We start from the raw sequence: 22,049 nt of genomic DNA, 5'->3' as shown, positions 1-22,049 counted from the left end.
CTTAGTTCTGGCCTTGTCATTAGGAGTACTTAGTAGCTTTCACTTCATTCAAGATTCATTTTTTTTTTCAGAATTATTCTCAGTTTTGCCAAGTTGGTGTTTGGAATATATTCCAAAATCTTCTGTCCTTTATAGTGGTAACCACCAATTGTGTGACGGTGACTGTGGCTTCTTGGTACTTGAATGAGGCGTTGGGATAGGGAGGTTCTTAAGATACTTTTTTTTCCTTGACCTGGAAGTTCTGGATTTTGGTTCTGAGATTTCTAGGGATTTTCATTTAGGAGGTGACTGATATTTGTTTATACTTGACCGTCATATTTTTATGGATCTGGGAGGTTTTTATTTGATTTCATGAAATACAATATCCAGATGTTTTTGGTCAGCGTTTTTTTTTTTTAGAAGCTCTTATCATTCTTCTATTAACTCTCCTTGACCTGTTTTCCAGGTATGTCAAGGTAACGGGCATTTATTTCTTAGATTCTCGCTGGCATATCATTTTAATCTTTGATTTTTTTGTTCTCATGTGACAAGGTCAAACCTGAGGCTTTCAACTTTAAACTAAGTAAACTGGGTATCATTAAATCTTTCTAGGCTACAAGTTTGGGGTTTATCTTAGAATCTATACTAAGAAAGATAAAAGCTAGGCAGTTGAGATTAAATCACACAACTAAAAAGTGGCCAAAATACAGATTTGAACCTAGGACCTCCCATTTCCAGACCTAGCTTTCTATTTGCTGAGCCAGCTAGTTGCCCATTTTTTATTTTGTTTTTATGTTTCTTATTATCTTATGGAGGCATTGCTTTTTATTTGATCCATTCTAAGTTGGGGGGAAGTCAATTTGTGGTTAAGTTTTACTATAATTTGCCCTAAAGCCATTCCTTATTTTTGCCATTCTTTCCCTGTTGGCTATCACTTCCTCCATCTTACATTTTTGTGTCTCTGTTGCATTTTTTTGTACTCCCTGAAGCCAGGACATTGTTTTCTCCAACCCCCTTCTAGGAAGTATGGAGTTATTCTATTCATTTTGGTCTGCTTTCTTGCTTTTGTTTTCTCTCTAGTGAATTTCCTTGTTTTGAGTGATTTTCTATATTGGGAGTTTGTGCTCAAGTTAGACTTGGCTCCTTCCCACTCACTTGGGTGGTGTGGGCAGGTCTTTATTCTGAACTTTAGTGGTTAAGACTCAGCTTTTTCTTCAGATATTTTTGTGTCTTGGCTCAATCTCTTGGTGGTTCACCTTAGGTTTTGATCTTGGTTTGTTCTGCATTTCCTTCTCCTTGAACAACCCCAAACCCAGAGTTGGCTCTGCCCCTTGCATCTGACCCTGATAGGCCCTAAGCAGATGTTATTTTGTTCCTAATGGGCCTTTCACAAAACCCCAGGTGCTTTGCTTCCCACTGGCCCTATCTCTTGATGAGGTTCAGATATGGGCTACCTTAATGCCAAGCTGCCCAGACAATGGGATGGGCTTCTTTCCTGCCAAAGTTGCTGCTCTGGCTCTGAATTGGGCACAAGCTACTTGGCATTGGCCCAGCTGTGTCTCCAGTGTTGGCTCAGATGCAGACTGCCTGAACCCTGAACTAGGTTTGGATATGGCCTTGTCACCTGCAATTGGGAAAATAGGCATATATTGTTTATTAACTGTGTTATTTTGCAGCAATTCCCATGGCACAGTGGGTAGAGTAATGGACACATTTGAGGCAGGAGACCTACTGGGAAATTTTCAGAATAGTTCAGGCAAGAGATGATTGATTATAGATTACTGGGTCTACATCTTTTTTTTTTTAAACCCCTTACCTTCTGTCTTGGAGTCAATACTGTGTATTGGTTTCAAGGCAGAAGAGCAGTAAGGGTTAGGCTATGGGGGTTAAGTGACTTGCCCAGGGTCACACAGCTGGGAAGTGTCTGAGGCCAGATTTGAACCTTAGGACCTCCTATCTCTAGGCCTGACTCTCAATCCACTAAGCCAACCAGCTGCCCCCTGGGTCTACATCTTGAGATAAAAGAAAAAAGAAATAAACCCACATGTGCAAAATTATTTACAGCAATCTTTTGAGGTGACAAAGAATTGGAAACTAAGGGGATACCCATCAGTTGGGAAATAGCTGATTAGGTTATTATATATGATTGAATGTGATTATGTTTTTGTTTATTTTTTTGAAATTTTTATTTAATTAATTAATTTAGAATATTTTTCTATGGTTACAAGATTCTTATTCCTTCCCTCCCCTACCCCCACCTCCCTCCCATAGCCGACACACAATTCCACTGGGTTTTACATGTGTCATTGATCAAGAACTATTTCCATATTATCGATATTTGCACTAGTGTGATCTTTTATAGTCTACATCCCCAATCATATCCCCATCAACTCATGTGATCAAGAAGTTGTTTTTCTTCTGTTTTTTTCTATTCCTACAATTCTTCCTCTGAATGTGGATGGTGTTCTTTCTCATAGGTCTCTCAGAATTGTCCTGGATCATTGCATTGCTACTAGTAGTAGAGAAGTCCATTATGTTCAATTGTGCCACAGTGTATCAGTCTCCTGGTTCTGCTCCTTTCACTCTGCCTCAGTTCCAGTTCGCATGGAATTCCTCCAGTTTATTATTCTTTTCAGCACAATAGTATTCCATCACCAGCACATACCACAATTTGTTCAGCCATTCCCCAATCTTGGGCATCCTCTCATTTTCTAATTTGTTGCCACCACGAAGAGTGCAGCTATGAATATTTTGGTACAAACCTGGGGTTTCTGTCTCCAAACTAAATAAACTGGGCATCACCAAATCCCTCCAAGCTACAAATCCGTGGACCCCCAGACTCCACGTTGACAACAATAACAGCAATATTGGAAAAACAAACAACTCTGAGACACTTGAGCTCTGATCTACAGTGACCAACCACAATCTCAAAGGACTTAGAGTGAAACAAATCCTGATTGAGAAGTAATAGACTTAGACTACAGATTAGGACTTGGGGGTGTGGATGGGGGATATAGCCCATGGAGAAATTTGTTTTACTTGAATATACATGTTTATTATAGGTTTTTTTTTTCTTGCTTTTTCAATTGGTAATACAGGTGGAGATGGGATTTCCTTCTGAAAATAAAATTTAATATTAAAAAATTTTTAAATGATTCTAGAATGAACTAGGGGGTAGGCATGTGAGTAGAAAGAAAAGAATGGAAATAATCTCTTACTAGACTATTTCAAGACAGTCAATAAACATTGATTAAACACCTTTTATGTGCCAGGCTCTGTACTAAGTGCTGGAGATACAAAGAAAGGCAAAAAATAGCCCCTGTCCTCAAGGAGTTCCCATTCTAATGGGAGAGACAAAACATATTTATTTTTAAAATGCTAAAAATTGAGGGGATATAATAGAGTATGATGAAGCCAGAGGAGTGCAGCTGGGCAGGAAATAATGAGATCATGCCCTTCCCCTCTTCTGAACTTACCTGGTACTGTCAAGGTCACCACCATTCTTATCCACTTCACTGTTGCCAAGTCAGTCATTTCTCCTCTCTTGTGTAAACTCTACTAACAACCAGTACCCAAATGCAAACCTCATCACCTCACATCTAGACTAGTTTGCTGGTTTTAATCTCCCTTGGCTGCCAAAGTGATCTTCCTAAAGCATAGAGCTGACAGTATCACCTCTTTATCCCAATAAACTCCAGTGGCTCCTTATTCTCTTTAGGATTAAATATAATAATTTTTTGCATAAAGTTTTTAATGTGCTTTTTAAAACGATATTTTATTTTCCCAATTACATATAATTTTCAACATACGTTTTCTGAAATTATAACATCCCAATTGTTTCCCTCCATTTCCCCCACCCTCCCTGCCCCTACCCCCCACTCACCCCCCCCACCCCTGCTCCCTAGAGATGGTAAGCAACTTGATCTAGATTATACATGTGTTATCACGTAAAACATACTTCCATGTTAGTCATTGTTAAAAAATAATATTCATATAAAACAAAAACCTTCAACTGAAAACATAAACCAATGTGAAAAAATCGTAGGCTTTGATCTTCATTCCAACAATTCTTTCGCTGGAAGTGGATAGCTTTCTTTGCCATAAGTCCACCAGAATTGTCCTGAATCATAGTGGACTGGGCATTGTACCCTTAGAAACTTTGGGGAAATCCCTAGGACTCCCAACTCAAAACATCTGACCTGGAAAGGATTATCCACCCAAATCAGGAGAACCATCCCCATGTCTTCGGGCAAACCTCCTCCCCAAACCCTTGCCCCAGAGTCTGGTCCTCACTGCTGTAAAAGAATATAAAACCCCCAGAATTGAGGCATTCTGGCAGCAACCCTCCAGGGTGTCTTGCTGTCCTCCTGAGGAGCTCTTCCACCCATGCTGTTCCACTTAGGAAGCAGGCTTCCACCTATGCTGCCTCCTGGTCAGATTCTACATTATTTTCCAAATTAATAAATTTCTCTTTATTTTTAAGCCAAGTTTTGGAGTTTTGCATTCTTGCAAAAGGTATCCTTCCTGAACCCCACAACAGTAGTATTGCTGAGAGTAGATAAATCTTTCATAGTTGATCATCATACATTATTATTGTTACTGTGTATAATGTTCTCCTAGTTCTGATGATTTCACTTTGTATCAGCTCATGGTGTTTTTCCCAGCTTTTTCTGAAATCATCCTGCTTATCATTTCTTTTAGAACAATAGTATTCCATAACCATCATATTATAATTTTTTCAGCCATTTGCCAGTTGATGGATATCTCCTTAATATCTAGTTCTTTGCCACTACACAAAGAGCTGCTATAAATATTTTTGTACGAGTGTATCCTTTCCCCCTTTTTAGAGCAAATATAACATTATAGCTTTTATAGATACCTACTATGTTCTAGGGACCTTGCTAAGCACTTCACAAATAGTCCCTATATTTATAAAAATAAAAATCATCTCTTGGACTAAAGCCCTTCACAGCTAAGTCCCTTGTTAACTTTCCCATCTTATACTTTCCTCTATATATGATAACATTACAGGCTTTCTCCTTTTCCTTTACACCTCCTTACCCTCTCCCTCCCATCTTTTTGCCTATCCTATGACTGTTCCATCATGCCTAGAATGCTCTCCCTCCTCATCACCTCTTAGCATCCTTTAAGACTCAAATCTCACTTCTACAAGGTTTTTCCACTTCCCCTCTATCTCCTACTGCCTAGTACTTTATATGTACATAATTGTTTGCAAGTTATCTCTCTCATTAGAATGGGAATCACATTATTTCCCTCCCTCCCCTCCTGCAGCCAACTGACAATTTCATTGGGTATTACTTTCCTTGATCAGAACCCTACTTGTGTCCTTGATCAGAACCTAAGAATGGGAATTTCTTGATAGCAGAGACCTTGTTTTTTTGCCTTTATTTGAATCCTCACCACTTTGCATAGTGCCTGAGGCTTAATGGTTGTTTAAATAAATGCTTTTTAGCATTGAGAATGTTGATTGATAGAGTTCCCAGCCCTTTCTCTGATGAAGATATGATTAGTTGATCCCTAAAGTGAAAAAAAGACAAAGCTGAGAAATAAAATCAGAAGCATGATAATAGAATTGAGATATAGCAACTGATTGGAGATGTGCACTACTTTGGGGTGGTGTCTCTGACATTGCCACCATGACCCATGAAGCTCACATACAGACAACTTCATAATCCAACATCCTTGGTACTCTGCCTCATTACTACCCTCTGCCTTTCTGATTGGAGGTTGGAGCCATGAACTTCAAGCCTCCATTTAAGGAGAGAGCTCAGCTCAGCCATCACCTCATATATTACCTGGCCACAATTTGGAACTTCTCTGATTGACTTCATCATGCCCCTGGGAACCCACGGTTTTTCCATTTCCTTCTGTATGTTGTCTTTCCTCATTTGAGTATAAGCTCATTGAGGGCAAGGACTTTATTTTTCTCACATTTTTATTCCTAGTACAAGGTACCTAAGTGGCACAGTGAATAGAGTGCCAGACCTGGAATCAGGAACACTAACTTCTTCACTCTAGTCTTCCTAAGTTCAAATCTGGCCTCAGATACTTACTGGGCAAGTCACTCAACCCTGCTGAAAAAATGTTTCCTCTGTACAAGAATATTCATAGCTGCACTCTTTGTGGTGGCCAAAAATTGGAAAATGAGGGGATGCCCTTCAATTGGGGAATGGCTGAACAAATTGTGGTATATGTTGGTGATGGAATACTATTGTGCTCAAAGGAATAATAAAGTGGAGGAATTCCATGGAGACTGGAACGACCTCCAAGAAGTGATGCAGAGCAAGAGGAGCAGAACCAGGAGAATATTGTACACAGAGACTAATACACTGTGGTATAATCGAATGTAATGGACTTCTCCATTAGTGGCGGTGTAATGTCCCTGAACAATCTGCAGGGATCTAGGAGAAAAACACAATCCACAAGCAGAGGATAAACTGTGGGAGTAAAAACACCGAGGAAAAGCAACTGCTTGACTATAGGGGTTGAGGGGATATGACTGAGGAGAGACTCTAAATGAACACTCTAATGCAAATAGCAACAACTTGGAAATGGGTTTGAATCAAGAACACATGTGATACCCAATGGAATTGCACCTTGTCAGCTATGGGAGAGGTGAGGGGGGGGGGGGAATGATCTTTGTTTCCAATGAATAATGTTTGGAAATGACCAAATAAAATAATGTTTTAAAAAAATAATAATAATTTAAAAATTAAAAAAAAATGTTTCCTCATCTGTAAAAAAGAGCTGGAGAAGGAAATGGCAAACCTCTCCAGTATCCTTCCTCAAAATATCACAAATGGGGCACAAAGAGTAGAACAGGACCAAAAAATGACAACAGAAAATCCCTCTCACATGCCTGCTATGGTAGACACATAACAAATGTTGATTGAATGAGTAGGTTAAGGGAGAATGAAAAGGTTGAGATAATTCTGAAGTCTCAATAGAAATATTTATATTTCCAAATAGAATTTTGAACAGGAGGTAGGTTTTAGGGGGAAAAGATAATGAGTTCTGATTATCTCTAATTTATCTTGTCTTATTTATACATATTTGTTTACATGTTGTCTTCTCCCATTAGATTGTGAGCTCCTTAAAAGCAGACTCTGCCTTTTGCTTTTTTTTTTTCCCAATGCCTGACAATTGAGTAGGTGCTTAATAGTTGTCTATGGGACATGCAGTTTGAAATGGCTAGTAGGCAGTTGGTCATGCAGGACTGGAGCTCAAGAAAGAGATTAGGACTAAATATTTAGCCCTTGGAATCACTTTCTTAGCAGTGGTAAAGCTATGAGAGCACTTTGTACATTTATTTCTTTGTATGCAGAAAATGTTAAATTTGAGTAAATAAAATTTCAAATTAACAAAGGTTGGAGAAAACAGCTCGTATTAGGCTGATCTATTAGAGATGTTCAAAAGTATTAGTTTAAATATCTGACCATAGATGTATTTTTAAATTCACTAAGCAAACTTATAGTTGTGTCATCAGTTATAGCAAATACAAATTGTCCCTGTGCTGGCTAGATGCTTTGAATAGAGGACTTCTGTATTTATATACATCTGTAATCATGTAGTCCTCCCAAGTCAGGGCAAGTTTTTTTGGTTGGTTGTTGGGATAGGAAAGCATGATTTGGTGAAACAGATTTGGTGAAAGCCATTTTCAGTTTTAGTCATCTGAAAGGGTAAAACCTGCTGATGCAGTTCATCTTGTTTTAATAGATCTTTGACCCTTCAATCAGACTCTGACCATTCTAAAGATAAAGGGTTATGGTTGTATTGGTCTTCCTGAGTGAAGCAACCTTTTTGCAGATTGTGAAATGATATAATTATTAACAAGGATAATGGCTGTGTGCTTACAAGTTTCATTTAGTATCTCAGTGAGCATTAACCCTTTGAACATACCCAAAACATATGGAGATATGACTGACTTATGAGAGCTGTCAGTCACAGTGTATTAATCATATTATTTTTATCTTGACAAAAGTATAAACTTTTTTCTTCCACAAAATTCAGCATTTCTGTTATAGGCGTTGGTGTATACCCCTGGGGGTTCCGGAAGGATACCTTTTGCAAGAATGCAAGACTCTAAAACTTAGCTTAAAAGCAAAAAAAGAGATTTATTAATTTAGAAAGTAATGTTGAGAGTGGCCAGGAAGATAGCAAGGTGGAACAGCAAGATGGGGAGCAGTTCCTTGGGAGGACAGCATGAAAGGAAAGGCTGTTCCCCCCAAGGACATCAGTTCTGGCATTTTTTATACTTTTTACAACAGATGCTATGAGAGTGGTAAGCCCTCAGGCATTTGGTGGGGTGAGGTGGTCATCTGACTGAGGTCTGCCTGGAGGCATAAAGATTCATCTCTTTGTCCATCTTAAGTCTAGAGGACATTCAAAGGTAGATAGTCATCTGGGGGGGTCATTGGGTGTTTCCAGGTTCAGAGTTGGTTCAGGGATGGAAGGGAGCAAGGGAGTTTCCCTGATAATAGTCCCCTGCCTTTCTGGGGTACAGTGCCCATGTCAATTTCCATTAATAGAATAAAGTGAAAAGGGAAGCTACAATATCATAAGAACTTAAGAGTTCATTGGTGACATAAATCACCTTTAAGAAACTTAATTTTTGAATACAGTATTACCTCAGATATCTAGATGAGTCAGTCCTGCATACATCTGGATATAATCTAGTTATATTTTAGGACCTTGCTTCCTCTTGGTATCCATATCCTCTAAGTTTGAAGGTTTAGTTATACTGCCTATTTTAGCTAAATCTCTGATAACTTTCCTAAGGATTGAAACTGAGAAAGAAACAAGCTAGAAAAGTTCCTGGTGCTTTGGGTGGATTGCTTGGCTTAGTTGAAGTCGGTGGTAAGGTAGAAAAGGGTCTGGGCTAGGAGTTCTAGTGTCAGCTGACTCTGCACTAGGGTATCTTGTGTATGCCTCATAACTTCCAAAGGTCTGCCTCTTCATCTCTGAAACAGCAAGAGCACCTGTCCTACCTCCATCACAAAATTAAGAGGATCAAACGTTAATAGAGTACTGTGTTCAGAACCCTGTGCCAGGTTCTGAGCAAGATACAAAGATGAGGTAGGACATGACCACTTATTCAGTGAAGTTTACAATACCATAAAGGGATTTGACACATCTAAAGATCACTCAATTCAAAATCGTTCATCCTAAGTGCACCAGAGAGCTTCAGTCCTAGTGCCTTGTGAGGGGGTCAAAGGTAATCAATCACCAGATGAGGGAGGACCTAGGAAGACAAGGGAAAGCAGCCTTTGAGAGGGGATTAAAGATGGACAGAAATTCAGCAAATGGAGGAGAGGGCAGATACTCAAGGCAGAGTGAAGCATTGAAGTATGGGATGTGATTGGTAGGTAGCCAGTGGTCCATTTTGTCTGGAGAATAGACTATAGAGGGAGGGAAGAAAAGAAAGAAAGGCAAGCTGAAGAGTTTTAATTTTACTCCATAAGCAGTAGGGAGCTTTATAGGGCTTTCGTAAAGGAGTGACTAGCTCAGGTCCATGAGCAATCATAGAAGATAATGGTATGAAAGCATCCATACAAAAGCCAGCTATTCTGACACTCAGATGGCTCTGTGGTTCAGTGGTAGAGATATTTCTTCTTCTGCCTCTTCTGTGCCATGCTTGCCCCTGTCTTCACTCACATGGACCACAGGGGGTCTTCCCAACTCACTGGCAGCCTCTCTTGCTTTCAGTTGATATCATGAGGAAAGCAAGTGAAGTGCCCAGCCTAGCCACAGAACTCCAGCTCTCACCACATGACCAGCCATCATCTTTGATCAGGCATTTCTCTAATGACATCTGTCCCTTGATTCTTCTTTGAAGTTCCTCATTTGTTATGTAGTACAGTCTGCTCATCCCCACCATGAGCCTGCCTCTCTATGATACTTATTTATGCCCTCATAATAGCTCCCCATAGCTAGAAGGCGCTTTAGACATCACTTCAGTCCCCTCATTTTATAGATGAGACAGTGAAGTGGCACAGGGGATAGAGCACTTGGCTTGGTGTCAGGAAGACCTGAGTTCAAATCCTGTCTCAGACACAAAGTGACCTTTGGCAAGTCACTTAATTTCTCTCAGCCACACTTTCCTCTTCTGTAAAATAGAGATAAAAATAGCACTTACCTTCCAAGATGGTTGTGAGGATAAAATGAGATAACATCTGTAAAGTACTTAGTACTGTGGCTGACACATAGTAGGCACTATATACATGCAGTTATTATTATAAGGAAACTGAGACCCAGGGAGGTCAAAGAACTTGTTCCATATTGCACAGATAATAGGAAATAAAGTGGGACTAAAATTCAAGTGAGCACTTTTTTTTTCCTGAACTCTCTCATCCTAAAGTCTGTAGCGTAATATAATTTGGAACCATACAATAGCAGTAGAATATTAGTATCAAAAAGATGGGACTTAGTTTTGGACAGAAGTGTGGGGTCATTAAAAAACTTTGCAATTTCTCAAATGTAATCCAACCTACTCCTCTCCTATTTAACTAAGCCCAATTTGATCATCTGTACTATTCAGTATATAGTTTACTCCCACATTCTTTTCCAGCCAATCTTTCCTACTTGATGTTCTCTGTACATAACATTCTGTCTCTTGTGCCTTTTTTTGCACAAGTAATCCCTTAGGTCCAGAATGTACTCCTTCCTCACTTCAGCCTCTTTAAATCCCTAACTAGGGTCCTTCCCAGAATAACTCAGATCCCACCTCCTACATAAATGAATGAAGGAATGAATAAAGGAATAAATGCATTTACTATGTGCTAGGCACCTGGTGTAAAGGCTGAGAATTCAAAAATAAGAAAGAAAGACAATCCTTATCCTCAAGGAGATTGTAAGACAACATACACACATATATATAATGACCAGGAAAGTTTGGGACACTTTAATGCTCACTCTCTCTTTGTCTTTGTATATCTGCCTGTCTCTCCCCCGACCTTTGTCTGTCTATATCTGTCTCCCTCGTCCCCAGTCCAGGCTGGATATACAAATGCTATTCATGCGCTGTTCTCACTATTGATCAGTCCAGATCTTTGACCGGCTCTGTTTCTGACCTATACTGGTTCCACACTCTTAGGGAGTCTCTAGATATGGTGCCATTTAGTGTGGACAGTGACCTGAAGAAATCTACCATCCTCAGCCTTCTTAGTGGCTGAGATTACAGGCATGCACTACCATGCAAGACCACATTCTCTTTTGTCTAAAGGCAGAGATCCTGGCACTATAATAAAATCTTTCTTCTTATTAAATGATCATTCTGTTTTGCTTAGAAGTATTCTTGAGATATAGCACTAGAAATTCCACAGACCACTTCTCTTCTACCAACTGTCAGTGGGGTGCTGAAGACATGGGGAGTAGACTACTCTCAAAGTGTCTCCTTTTGGCAGCTGTGGTTCCATGATCCAGCACATAATGTGTATAATATAGAATAAGAATGAGTTTTTTTTTAAAACTTAGTGTTTAGTGTGGCAGGTAAATCTGGTTCATGGAGATGTACCCAGATTATACTAGCTTTGGCTCTAGTCATTCATAAATGATTCTGGCATTGGGGAAAAAGTAAATTGGAAAAGAAGGTCACCTCTTTTACTCTCTGGACTGGCTCTTTCTGGACATGAAGTTAAGTGACCAGAAATTTTTCATGAAACAACAATCCCAAACGTAAAAAATGACCTCCTAGATCTGGTGATTAACAAGTAATCTGCCCTGGAGATGCCAAGAAGTGAAGAAATACTTTTTTTTTTCTTTAAAAAAATACCAGGAGTAGAGAGAAAATCCTGAGTCTGGCTAAAAATATAAGGATACAAAGACCTGGGAAAATTTACCCTGTTGAACCCTGTGACTCTTAATGACTCCTTGATAATGATATACTTTTAATCCCTTCCCACTTTTAACATGGGGAGAGAGAATAGGATGAAGTGTCCTTTTATAAGAGTGAATACTCTGGAACTCCCAACTCTTTCTTCTTGTGATCAGGGAAGCTTATTCACAAGTTTAGTAAATGCCATGAGATTCTTGGGCACCAGCATGGAAAGTCCTTGGTTGGCTTATGCATTCTCTGCCTCCTCACCTCAGTCTTGCTTCTTCCTCTTTGTCCTCTTCCTTCTTTTCAACTCCTCCCAATTCCTGACTCTCTGTTTCCCATGTTATCAAACATGTCCACTGTCCATGTTTCTCCTCCAGGCTCTTTTTCACTTGGTGCTGTAAACCTTAAAACGTTTTAGACTTATGAATGTTGGAAATTTCACCATTGGGAAATTTCATACTTGGAAAAAATTTCCTACTGATAGTAAGAACTCTATTGGAATGTGAAAACCCTTGGCATGGGAGGGTCCTTCTCCTCCCTACTTAAGATTACTTTAGGACAGAAACCGTTTGCTATACAATGGAAAGGGCTTTGACCTATGCTTAAGCATAGAACAGGAAGTTCTTTGAGTCATGATTGATTTTAGAATTGATACAATAGAGATACTTGGAATGACAGAACCAGGTCTTGGAACTTACAATCTCCACCCTACTCAGTCTAACAGGATTTAGGAAGGGCTGCAGCATAGATCAAGATTTAATTATTTGAGAATATGACCTACAACAGACATGTGCAAAGGAAACAGACCTCTGGGCAGTCCTGGGTTAAGCTAGAGCCACCATTGGCACAGGGGAGACATCGACAGTGATTGGTAGATGTGAGAACTGAGGGGAGGGGACTGAGATGGTTTCCTTAAAGATAGCGGGGTCTGAGGACTGAGGGGGAGTTGTTGCTCTGAGAGAGAGGAGGTTTTGCTCTGAGCGAGGTGGCTCTGAAGGAAGACTGAGGAGGTTGCTCTGTGGGAGGACCAGGATAGAAGGCTGGCTCTGAAGGAGGAGAATTCTCTGGAAACATTTCTTGAAAGGAGGCTCTCTTGAAGGTGGAGCCTGAGGTTGGCATGAGAAGCCTTACCTAGAGAGTTCTTGGGTGAGTGATAAAACCAACTGACTGATTTATTCATTCTTATTCCTTTCTTCCTTTCTCTCTTTTTCTATAGATTAATCAGTGTATTATAAATTAAATTTCTCTATAAAACCCAGTTGGCTTGGGCATATTCATAAATTGGGAATATATTCCCTGGCGACCATCTTATATTTATATAAAACCAAGACACAGTAGAAAACATGTTTCAGCAGTCATAATTGATATATATATATATTTCCCTTGCTCCCAAACATTTTAATTATCACAGTTTATGGCTCCCACTCTCTTATCTACAACTATTTAACGCTCAAAACTATTTTAAATTTAACAGTGCTCAAGTTCTGTCTTCTGACTTCCCTTTGTCTCACTCACCTGAGGATAAAAACTCCACCTTCACCTTGTTGTAATTTGCAATTATCCAATGGCAATACACTATGTAACTCATCTATATGTATTGAGGCATTATGTATCTTATCAATATGTATTGAGTTCATTTGCGTATCAAAGACAATAAATTGGGAAGCCATGGCCAGCTCCTCCTCCTCCTCCTCCTCCTCCTCCTTCTTCTTCTTTTTCTTCTCCTTCTTGGACGATCTACAGGTTTGCTATCTCCACTTTTTTCTCTCCTCCCTATCTTAACCTGAGGCCTGGCCTTCGGCCAGGTGTCTCTCTTTCTTTTCCAATGCTAATACCTAGCATTCTCTAATTCTATTAGTCTCTATTTATTCTCCCAGCTGAGCTATATCATCCTCTGACCAGTGTAGTGTTAAACAGGATCTCTGGGCAGAATATAGCCTGTCAGTAACGTCCATTGATCGGAGCGTGGCTGCGGCTCCCAAATATTAATAATAATTGATTACTGACTCATTATTGACATCTCAAAGCTTAGCTCCTTCACGCCCTTCGTGGGATCAAAAACTTCTATCCCTTTTCTATTTTCCTACCATAAAGCTTCTCGCTGGCGGGAGGCTTTAGACTTCTTCATCACTTGCCATAAATGCATCCAGAGTTGTTGGGGGAATGTTGAGCCAAAAGTCAAGTTGTCAAACAAGTATTGGGCACTTCCTATGTTCCAGACCCAATGCTGAACATCAAGAATACAAACACAAGACAGTCCTTACTGAAGGGGTGAATATTTGAAGGGGTGCTGAGACATGGTGGAGAATGTCTAGAAAGTCAGGAGGAGAAGGAAGATGTAGATGACCTGGCTTCTTCCCAGCTGCTGAGAGTCAACTAGTGATGGATTTACAGTTTACTGGTGTGTAGGGCACTGGCAGTGGTAGAGATGAGGATTCTTTGTGTGAATTTTAAAACTACTCCACCCTTACAAATTTCAGGAAAATCTTTTGTTTTCAGATAAGTTCTCTCTCTGCAGTATGAGAGACATTAAACCTATTTACTTTAGTTTAAAAAAAAAAAAGGCTGTTGAGGTTGATCCACAGTCTTTAGTGAACATTATTTACTTTATTTCTGGGATGGTTAGTAATCTTAGTAATTGACTTTTTGAAGATGGGTATTGTCTGCCTTATAGAAAGTACTGTATTTCACTCCAGTTTTCCTTTGGCTCAGAACAATAATAGGACATCTTCTGCTTTGTTCTAGGTCACCTTATTCATGAGTATTTTTCCTGATTCAAAGTCAAAAGCTGCTCAGGTCCTTGGAACTTCCCACCTAATGGGCTTTGGCTGTATTCCATAAATGTTGAAATGTTGTCTCATTGTCATTCTCATTAATGAAATTATTGTTTCTACAATTTATTCTTTGACCCACTCCTTTTTAAGCATTACTTGGTTTCCAATTAATTTTTGATTTATCTTTCCATGGAACTTCATTATTTATACTTTTTTTGCGTTATGATATGAAAAGGATGCACTTATTATTTCTGCTTTTCTGCATTTGATTGTGAAGTTTTTATGCCTTGATAGATGATCATTTTTTGTGTAGGAGCCATGTACTTTTGAAAAGAAGATATATTCCTTTTTATTTCCATTTAGTTCTCTCCAGAGATCTATTAGTTCTAACTTTTCTAAGATTTCTTTCACTTTCTTTACTTCTTCTTTGTTATTTTTTTGGTTTAACTTATCTAGATCTGAAAAGGGAAGTTGAGGTCCCCCACTAGTATAGTCTTACTGTTTATTTCCTTTTGAAGTTAATTTAATTTCTCCTTTAAAAATTTAGATGCTATAGGGAAGTTGAGGTCCCCCACTAGTATAGTTTTACTGTTTATTTCCTTTTGAAGTTAATTTAATTTCTCCTTTAAAAATTTAGATACTATACCATTTGGTGCATATGTGTTTAGTATTGATATTACTTCATTGTTTATAGTACCTTTTTTTAGCAAGATGTCATTTCCTTATCACTTCTAATCAGATCATTTACTTACAATATTTTCTGGGAAAAAGACTATTCATAAAAATGAAATAGTCATCCCATTTAATAAACTGAGACCAGATAAACAATGTTGTACTTACATGAGACTTAAATTGATCCATGCAATTAAATTCTTCCAAGTAAATCTAGTCTAGGTATTCCCTTTATATAGTTTAATATTTAGACCGTACATATATTTTCTCTTCTACGTACCTAGCCTACTTCCTTTTTTGCTTACATGTCTTTGATGACATATCATACTCTTTGCATGGAAGTCATCATTGGTGGTGAACTGCAGCCTATGTACACATATACATTCCATGTATCTCTCCATTATCCTTTTGGTCACCCATAATGTAGCCTTTTCAAAAGTCTTATTGTTCCATGATTCATAGCTACATAGACTGTGTTTATCTCTACTAAATCAACATTTTTGTTGTTATCAGTAAACAGTAAATAAAGTGGGATCTTTATACTTTTCAGTCAGTTATGTGACTATGATATTGTCAATTCTTATTGAAAATAGTCTATGAAAATGTGCCTGTTCCTCTCCTATTTTTTCATCAAGGGTGCTTCAATCATGGGACCCATTATCATAAAGATTTTATGGAAGTGATAACATATACTAGTTCTTTTATCATTCTTTCATTTTGAGAATAATAAAAATTAAGTTCTCATATCTTTCTGATTTAAAGATATTTTCCATTGGAATCTTTATTATGTTTACTATCATATAAAATATGGGAAGAACATTTATATTTCTGTTACTATTGATCCTTTTTTGTTTGTTTAGTAATAGGAATAGACTTAAGCTGAATTTGCAGATAGTAAACTTTTCATTGTTTATTGTAAAGCTGATGCTGAAATTGTGTTTAATGGAAATATATAGAGATAAAATAGTTTGCAAATAATTAGGTATAAATAAAATAGGAAAATTTTTTATATTAGTTTTACTTAGCAAGAGTAAGTAATATTAGCACTAAGATTCAAATTTCTCCTTAATGGTTTTGTTCAAACATTTATTGTACTGAATTCATTGTAAAACCCTAAAACTACCCTTACCCAAACTTTCCTGCATAAAATTCCTTAGAGTAGATAATGTTAGCATAGAATAGTGATAGAGTAATTGAGGGAAGTTTATTATTTTGGGGGGAGTAGTTAGAAAGTAGATTTAGTAGCTTGGTAAGTATAATAAATATAAACGGCCTTGGGAAGGTCACAGAAAAAAAGGAGATGATTGTAGAAAGGAAAACTGAATCAAGCTCTGGACTTTCTGCCACTGAGGTGGAGCAGTTGGAAGGTTAGAGTGAAATTGATGAAAAGCAATGACAGTTGGTGGGATTGAGGGGGACTTGGAGAGTGACAGTTGCTCTTGAAAGGATGCTCTCTTTCCTGGCCCTCGGACTGGAAGGAGAGCTTTCTCCCTGTCTCTGGATAGAAGTACCTCTGTTCCTGATTTTCCCAATTGTGTGCTCTACCTGGATTCCTGTGATTGTGTCATTGAACAAAAGGATTTAAAGGAAGCGGTTTGAACTGTAAGGCCGGTCTTTAGGGGCATCAGCCCGAAGAGACAGGCCCAACCAGCTCTGAAGATCAGAACCTTTTCTTGCTCTTGCTGTCTACTGCTAAAGACTTTGAACTTAAGAAAACTAGCATATATTAGCTTAGAAGGAATAAAAGAAACCCTCTACCAGCCTGGGAGGCCTGGCCTCAGCTCAAAAGCTGAGAGACACTCAAACCCAATCTAGGGAAATCCCAATGCCCTCTTCCTTGATATCTTCCCAATCTAAACTTGTTATTAAAATTCATCTTTATTTAAATAAACCACAGTCAGATAAGAGGATTATCATTTCAGGGGAACATAGAGGGAACTGAACCTAAGGACAGACTTATTGGTCCTTATCAGATCCCTACTGGGCGATCTTGGTCCAGGAGAGGCTTGGCCCTCAGGGGGGTCCCTGCTTACCTGCTCTGGGGTATATTCAACATCAATCAATAGAGAAGACATCCCCTCAGGCTATCATAGTTGGCCTATTTCTCTGGAACCCCATTTTTTCAAAGATAGCCTCTCAGCAGGGGATATCTTTCTCCCTTTACTTCACTAGCATCCATATTCCCTCTATCCCTTCAACTCCTCCATTCCCTGTTACAAAACGTTCCTTATGCCCTGTACTTCTTCAGCCCTCAACAATTCCTTTAATTATTACACTTGCCTTCTGTCTTAGTATCACTTATAAGATAGAAGGTCAGCAAGGGCTAGTCAATCAAAGTTAACTGACTTGCCCAGGGTTACAAAACTAGGAAGTGTCTAATGCCAAATAATTCTTTTTTGAAACCTATTGACCCATCAGGCTTAATAACTTAACAGCTTCTTCAAATTGGACAGAACCCTACTAGCCACTGGAATATATCTACATATGGTCATAATAAGACATGATCACAAACTATATTAAAAATAGCTCTTTCACTATTCCACTGGAAAGCTAGTAAAAGGTTGCAGAGTTAAAGCTGCAGCAAAAATATCACTGAACTGTTTGACCATCTATATATGAACACGTCCTTAGGTCTTTAAACCTTTTAAAAAATATAAACTAAGCATGCCTGATGGCATTGTGCTTCGTGTAAAAAAAAAAAAAAACCTTTTCCCCTTGATTTCTTGATCAGATTTCAATGCCAAAAATTTTTTTTCAAAAACTCCTGAAGTAAAGTTCTGTGGCTTATTTTGTTGTATTGTAGAAATACATGTATAATGGCTCTGTCCCAAATAAAATATTCATCATCAAGTAACCTACTCAAAGTAGTGCAGTATGATAGAAGACATACTCAATTTGAAATCTGAAGACCTGGGGCCTACTCCAGTTCTGCTACTGAATATCTGTGTGACTTTGGGCAAATCACTGATCTGTCTACATCCCTGTTCCCCACCTGTCAAATGAAGGGTGAGATGTGCTTTTCAATTCAAATCCAAAGTAGACTTTTATTGGATGCTTTGGTGACCTCTAATGGCCAAATGAAAAAAGCACATTTTAGAAATAAAGCTGTTTGATAAAGATAAAGCATTGAGCTTCTCTTTATAGATGTAAGTTGTGTAGCAATCCAAAACAGTATTTACTTTAATACTTTTAATTTACTTTTTAAATGACTATTCTTCCTTGACTCATAGCAGGCCAAAAACTGAAATCTGTTCTCTCTAGTTTTGCTGGCATCTTGAGATCATTGTTTGAAAATTATATGTCTTGATTATCAGTATTGCCCAAATAGTAATAGCTGCAGTGACAACTCTCACATTAAAACTTTTGTTCTGAAAAGATTCAAGGATGTATAATTGTTTCAGGAGCACATCAATCTTAAAGACTATAAAAGCAGAGTTTGAATTCTTAGTTTCATTTTTCTCAAAAGCATATTCCCTCTATTTGGTTGTAATTAATTACCTATTCCTTCACTGTTTTCCCTTTCTATGAAGACTAGTATTTCCTGTATCTAATTCCTTAAAATTTTGAAAAGTTTATATTGCTGTCTTCAGACACCCTTACTGTGATTAAAATCAATCACATTAACAAGTTATAAAAATGTTGTGATACCCTTGTCATTGTCCTATTCTCAATTTCATTTGTATTTTTAATTTTTTTCTGTAGAAGCATTTGCAAATCAAATTTTCTAAGAACAATAGTCAACTCTTAATTATGCTAAGTGGTTATTAAAGACATGTATAATATAATTTAGTTCCATAGAGCAGATCAAAAGTGCAAGGCACTGGGCTAAATGCTGGAGATAAAACGATAAAAATGAAGCATTCCTTCACTGAAAGGAATTGGTTAAATTCTGCTGTGGAGCATAACTTGTATAAATACCATACAAGGGAAAAGGAGGTATGGACAGTTATTGAAATTCATGAAAACAAGAGATTGAGTGGAAAGTTTAGGAAATAGGTAAGACTTCTATTTGACTGCAATATGACATTTGTTAAAAGTAGACTAAACAAGGCTAGAAAGACAGGTAGGAGCCAAGTAATTCTATTTTTAACCCTTAAGAAATAGAGGGAGAACCACTACAAATTGCTCAGCAGGGAAGGACACATGAGATAACCCAAAAATAAGGACATATGGATTTAGAAATAGTCAGTCTGTGATTACATTTGTATAAGGCTCTTTTTGGTTTGGTTTATATTTTGAGTATATGTGAACTACTTGAGTTATCATGAATAATCTAGATAAATAATCTTTGTGCATCATCTAGTTGTTTATACTGCTAATTGAACAAATGATGTATTCGGTGGGCAAAATGAAATTAACCTGTTAATAAAACGAGATTTGAGTTGTACAACATGAAACTGAACAAATTAATGTAGCAAGTAATACTTTATTTGCCTACTGAGTCCCTAAATATATATTAGCATTATTTTCAAGTATAAATATATTGGTTAGATAGTTATGAACATTAGGATAAAGTTGAGAATCTCATAATAAATATTAATTTATAATTAATTATCTCTTGTTTTTTGTGACTCTGAAGTTAATATAACATTAAATGAGTCAGTATATTTATACATTTTTATTTTTTTCATCAGGAATCATGAGTAAAATACCTCAAATCCACATTTTCTTTGGAGCACCAGTTATTCCATCAAATACGGATGTATCATTAGAACATACATGTTCAGCAACCAATGCGGATCCATGGAAAATAGCTCAGCTTTTCTATGATCACCAATCCTTAAATGTTAGTGCTTTTAAAGAATGCCAGTATGGTCATCTTGAAGACCACCATACCAGACTTCCAGTTCCCCTCAAAGAACATGTCATGATGAATGCCATGAAGACTAGATCTCAGCATGGTGAAGACTATTTAACATGTGTTCCTGAAACACAGTATATGCAGTCCCAGAATAATGAGCAAATATTTGGATTTGAAAGCAGAGTTCAACAGTATTTAAATGACAGAAAATGTCATTATTCTGGGAATGAAAATAGTAAAATCACAGACCAGCAAGAGAAATTTCAGTCAAATTCCTGTTTCCGAAATCTCTCAAGAAAAAATTCCCAACCAATAAATCAGGATTATTCCAATATCTGGGATTTGGTGTGCAGTACTAAGCATATTAATATAGAGCCAAAAGCTACAGAAATTGATCCTATGCCATCAGAAAGTCAAGAGATGGAAAACCATGACATAGGATTTTTTTCCCCCCAAGCAACAGATGAACCAAAGTCTGAAGGAATAACAAAGATCTCAAGCTCCAGTACATCAACAGACATTGAATTTCTTAGTATTATGACATCAAGTAAGATAGCTTTTCTCACCCAAAGTCTGGATAAAGAACAGAGTTTTCTAAATAAAGGAACTACAGGCATGAAACCAAAGGAAAGTTGTAGGGAAATGAGGCTAGGAGATTCCAATAATTTTGTGGATGGACCAAATCAAGCAAACTCCTTGGAACTCTTTAGCCCTGATTGTCTTGAGACAATAAGCAATCTTACTCTCTTAAACTATGACAAAGGATTTGAAGAAAATAAAAGATCTCAAGAACTTCTCAAAACTCTTAATGAACAGCCTACAGATAATTTTTATGTTGAGTCATTTAACACAAGAAAAAGTTGTTTCCAACAAAATACTTTCCATAAATTCTCTACTAAAAGAAATTGGACCTCCGAAGAGAATTCAGGTCCTCTTAACACTATATCAGAATCCCTCCAGGGAACCAAGAGAGTTAAGTCAGTTTGTTCTTCAGAACAAATCTCTTCAGAAACTCCTCCTGAAAAAAATGTATCTAGATTTGGCAAGTTCTTAAAGAAAACATCTCTGCTTAAAAACTGTGCTTGCAAAAACCAGAGATATAATTGTTTGGTGATGGCCTTACATCCATGTCATGTCAAGGAAATACATATAAAAGCAGGACCAAATTCTGGCTGTAAAGTTCCTTTGGCAACTATTACAGTGACTGACCAATCAGACATTAAAAAGAAGGTTGTGCTGTGGCGGGATGTTGCCTTTGGTATGCTAACAGTATTTCCTGGAGACATAATTTTACTAACAGGTGAGGTCCTTGTGCTACCAGCACTTGTTTTATTTCACTAAAAATATTTCTCCAACCATGTGAACTGAACATTTCATTTTCCATTGGCTCTCTCTGTTGAGCCCAAAAAAATTCTTTTTTATTTATGCATTTATGTTCCTACTCTGTGCAGCACAATGCTTAATAATGGGAGAAAAACACATTTTAAATGGTCTCTGCCACCCTAGAGCCTTCAAAGAGTAGAGAAATAAAGCACAAACCTAAATAACCATAATATATAGTACTATGTAAATTCTTTAGATATTTTCAACACAAATTGCTACATGAGGTCAGGAGACAAGGTTTTCTCCAGTTGGGAAGATCAGGGAAGGATAAATGAAAATGAGGCATGGCATTTGAGATGAATTTTAAAGGATGGTTTGAAATTCTGCAGATAAAGGGATAAGAGAAGTCATTTGGGACATTTTATAGACAGCTTAAAAGGAGGCATGGAATGGGAAATGCATGAGATGATACAGAATAAGAGAAACAAAACCTCAATATAAAATTTTTTTAATCACTAAAAGAAGCAAAACTGATTTTTAGAATACTAAATAATTGGTAAAAATCAGTAAGTGGTCTTGGGGAAGAGATCATAAAACATAGCTCCTTCTTCCTAATGAAGAACCTGTAGGCACCCAGGACAGAATGCTCTACATATTATTA

The 22,049-nt window shown here is 37.7% G+C and overlaps 1 protein-coding gene across 6 annotated transcripts in view; it reads left to right on the top strand.

Annotated features, from left to right (window-relative positions):
* Positions 1 to 22,049, top strand: part of SHLD2 (shieldin complex subunit 2) — a 114,363-nt gene that overhangs the window by 47,338 nt on the left and 44,976 nt on the right. For all 6 annotated transcript variants that reach the window (XM_007478638.3, XM_007478637.3, XM_016427807.2 and 3 more), the window contains one exon: positions 19,899 to 21,365. In XM_007478638.3, coding sequence (XP_007478700.2) covers positions 19,904 to 21,365 — 1,462 coding nt within the window. In that variant the 5' untranslated portion in view covers positions 19,899 to 19,903. The remainder of the gene's footprint in view (positions 1 to 19,898; positions 21,366 to 22,049) is intronic.

Source organism: Monodelphis domestica, chromosome 1 (assembly GCF_027887165.1).
Source record: "Monodelphis domestica isolate mMonDom1 chromosome 1, mMonDom1.pri, whole genome shotgun sequence".
In the NCBI taxonomy this organism is placed as follows: Eukaryota; Metazoa; Chordata; class Mammalia; order Didelphimorphia; family Didelphidae; genus Monodelphis; species Monodelphis domestica.
Note: the sequence above shows the minus strand (reverse complement) of the source record. Positions and strands in the feature narration are given on the sequence as shown.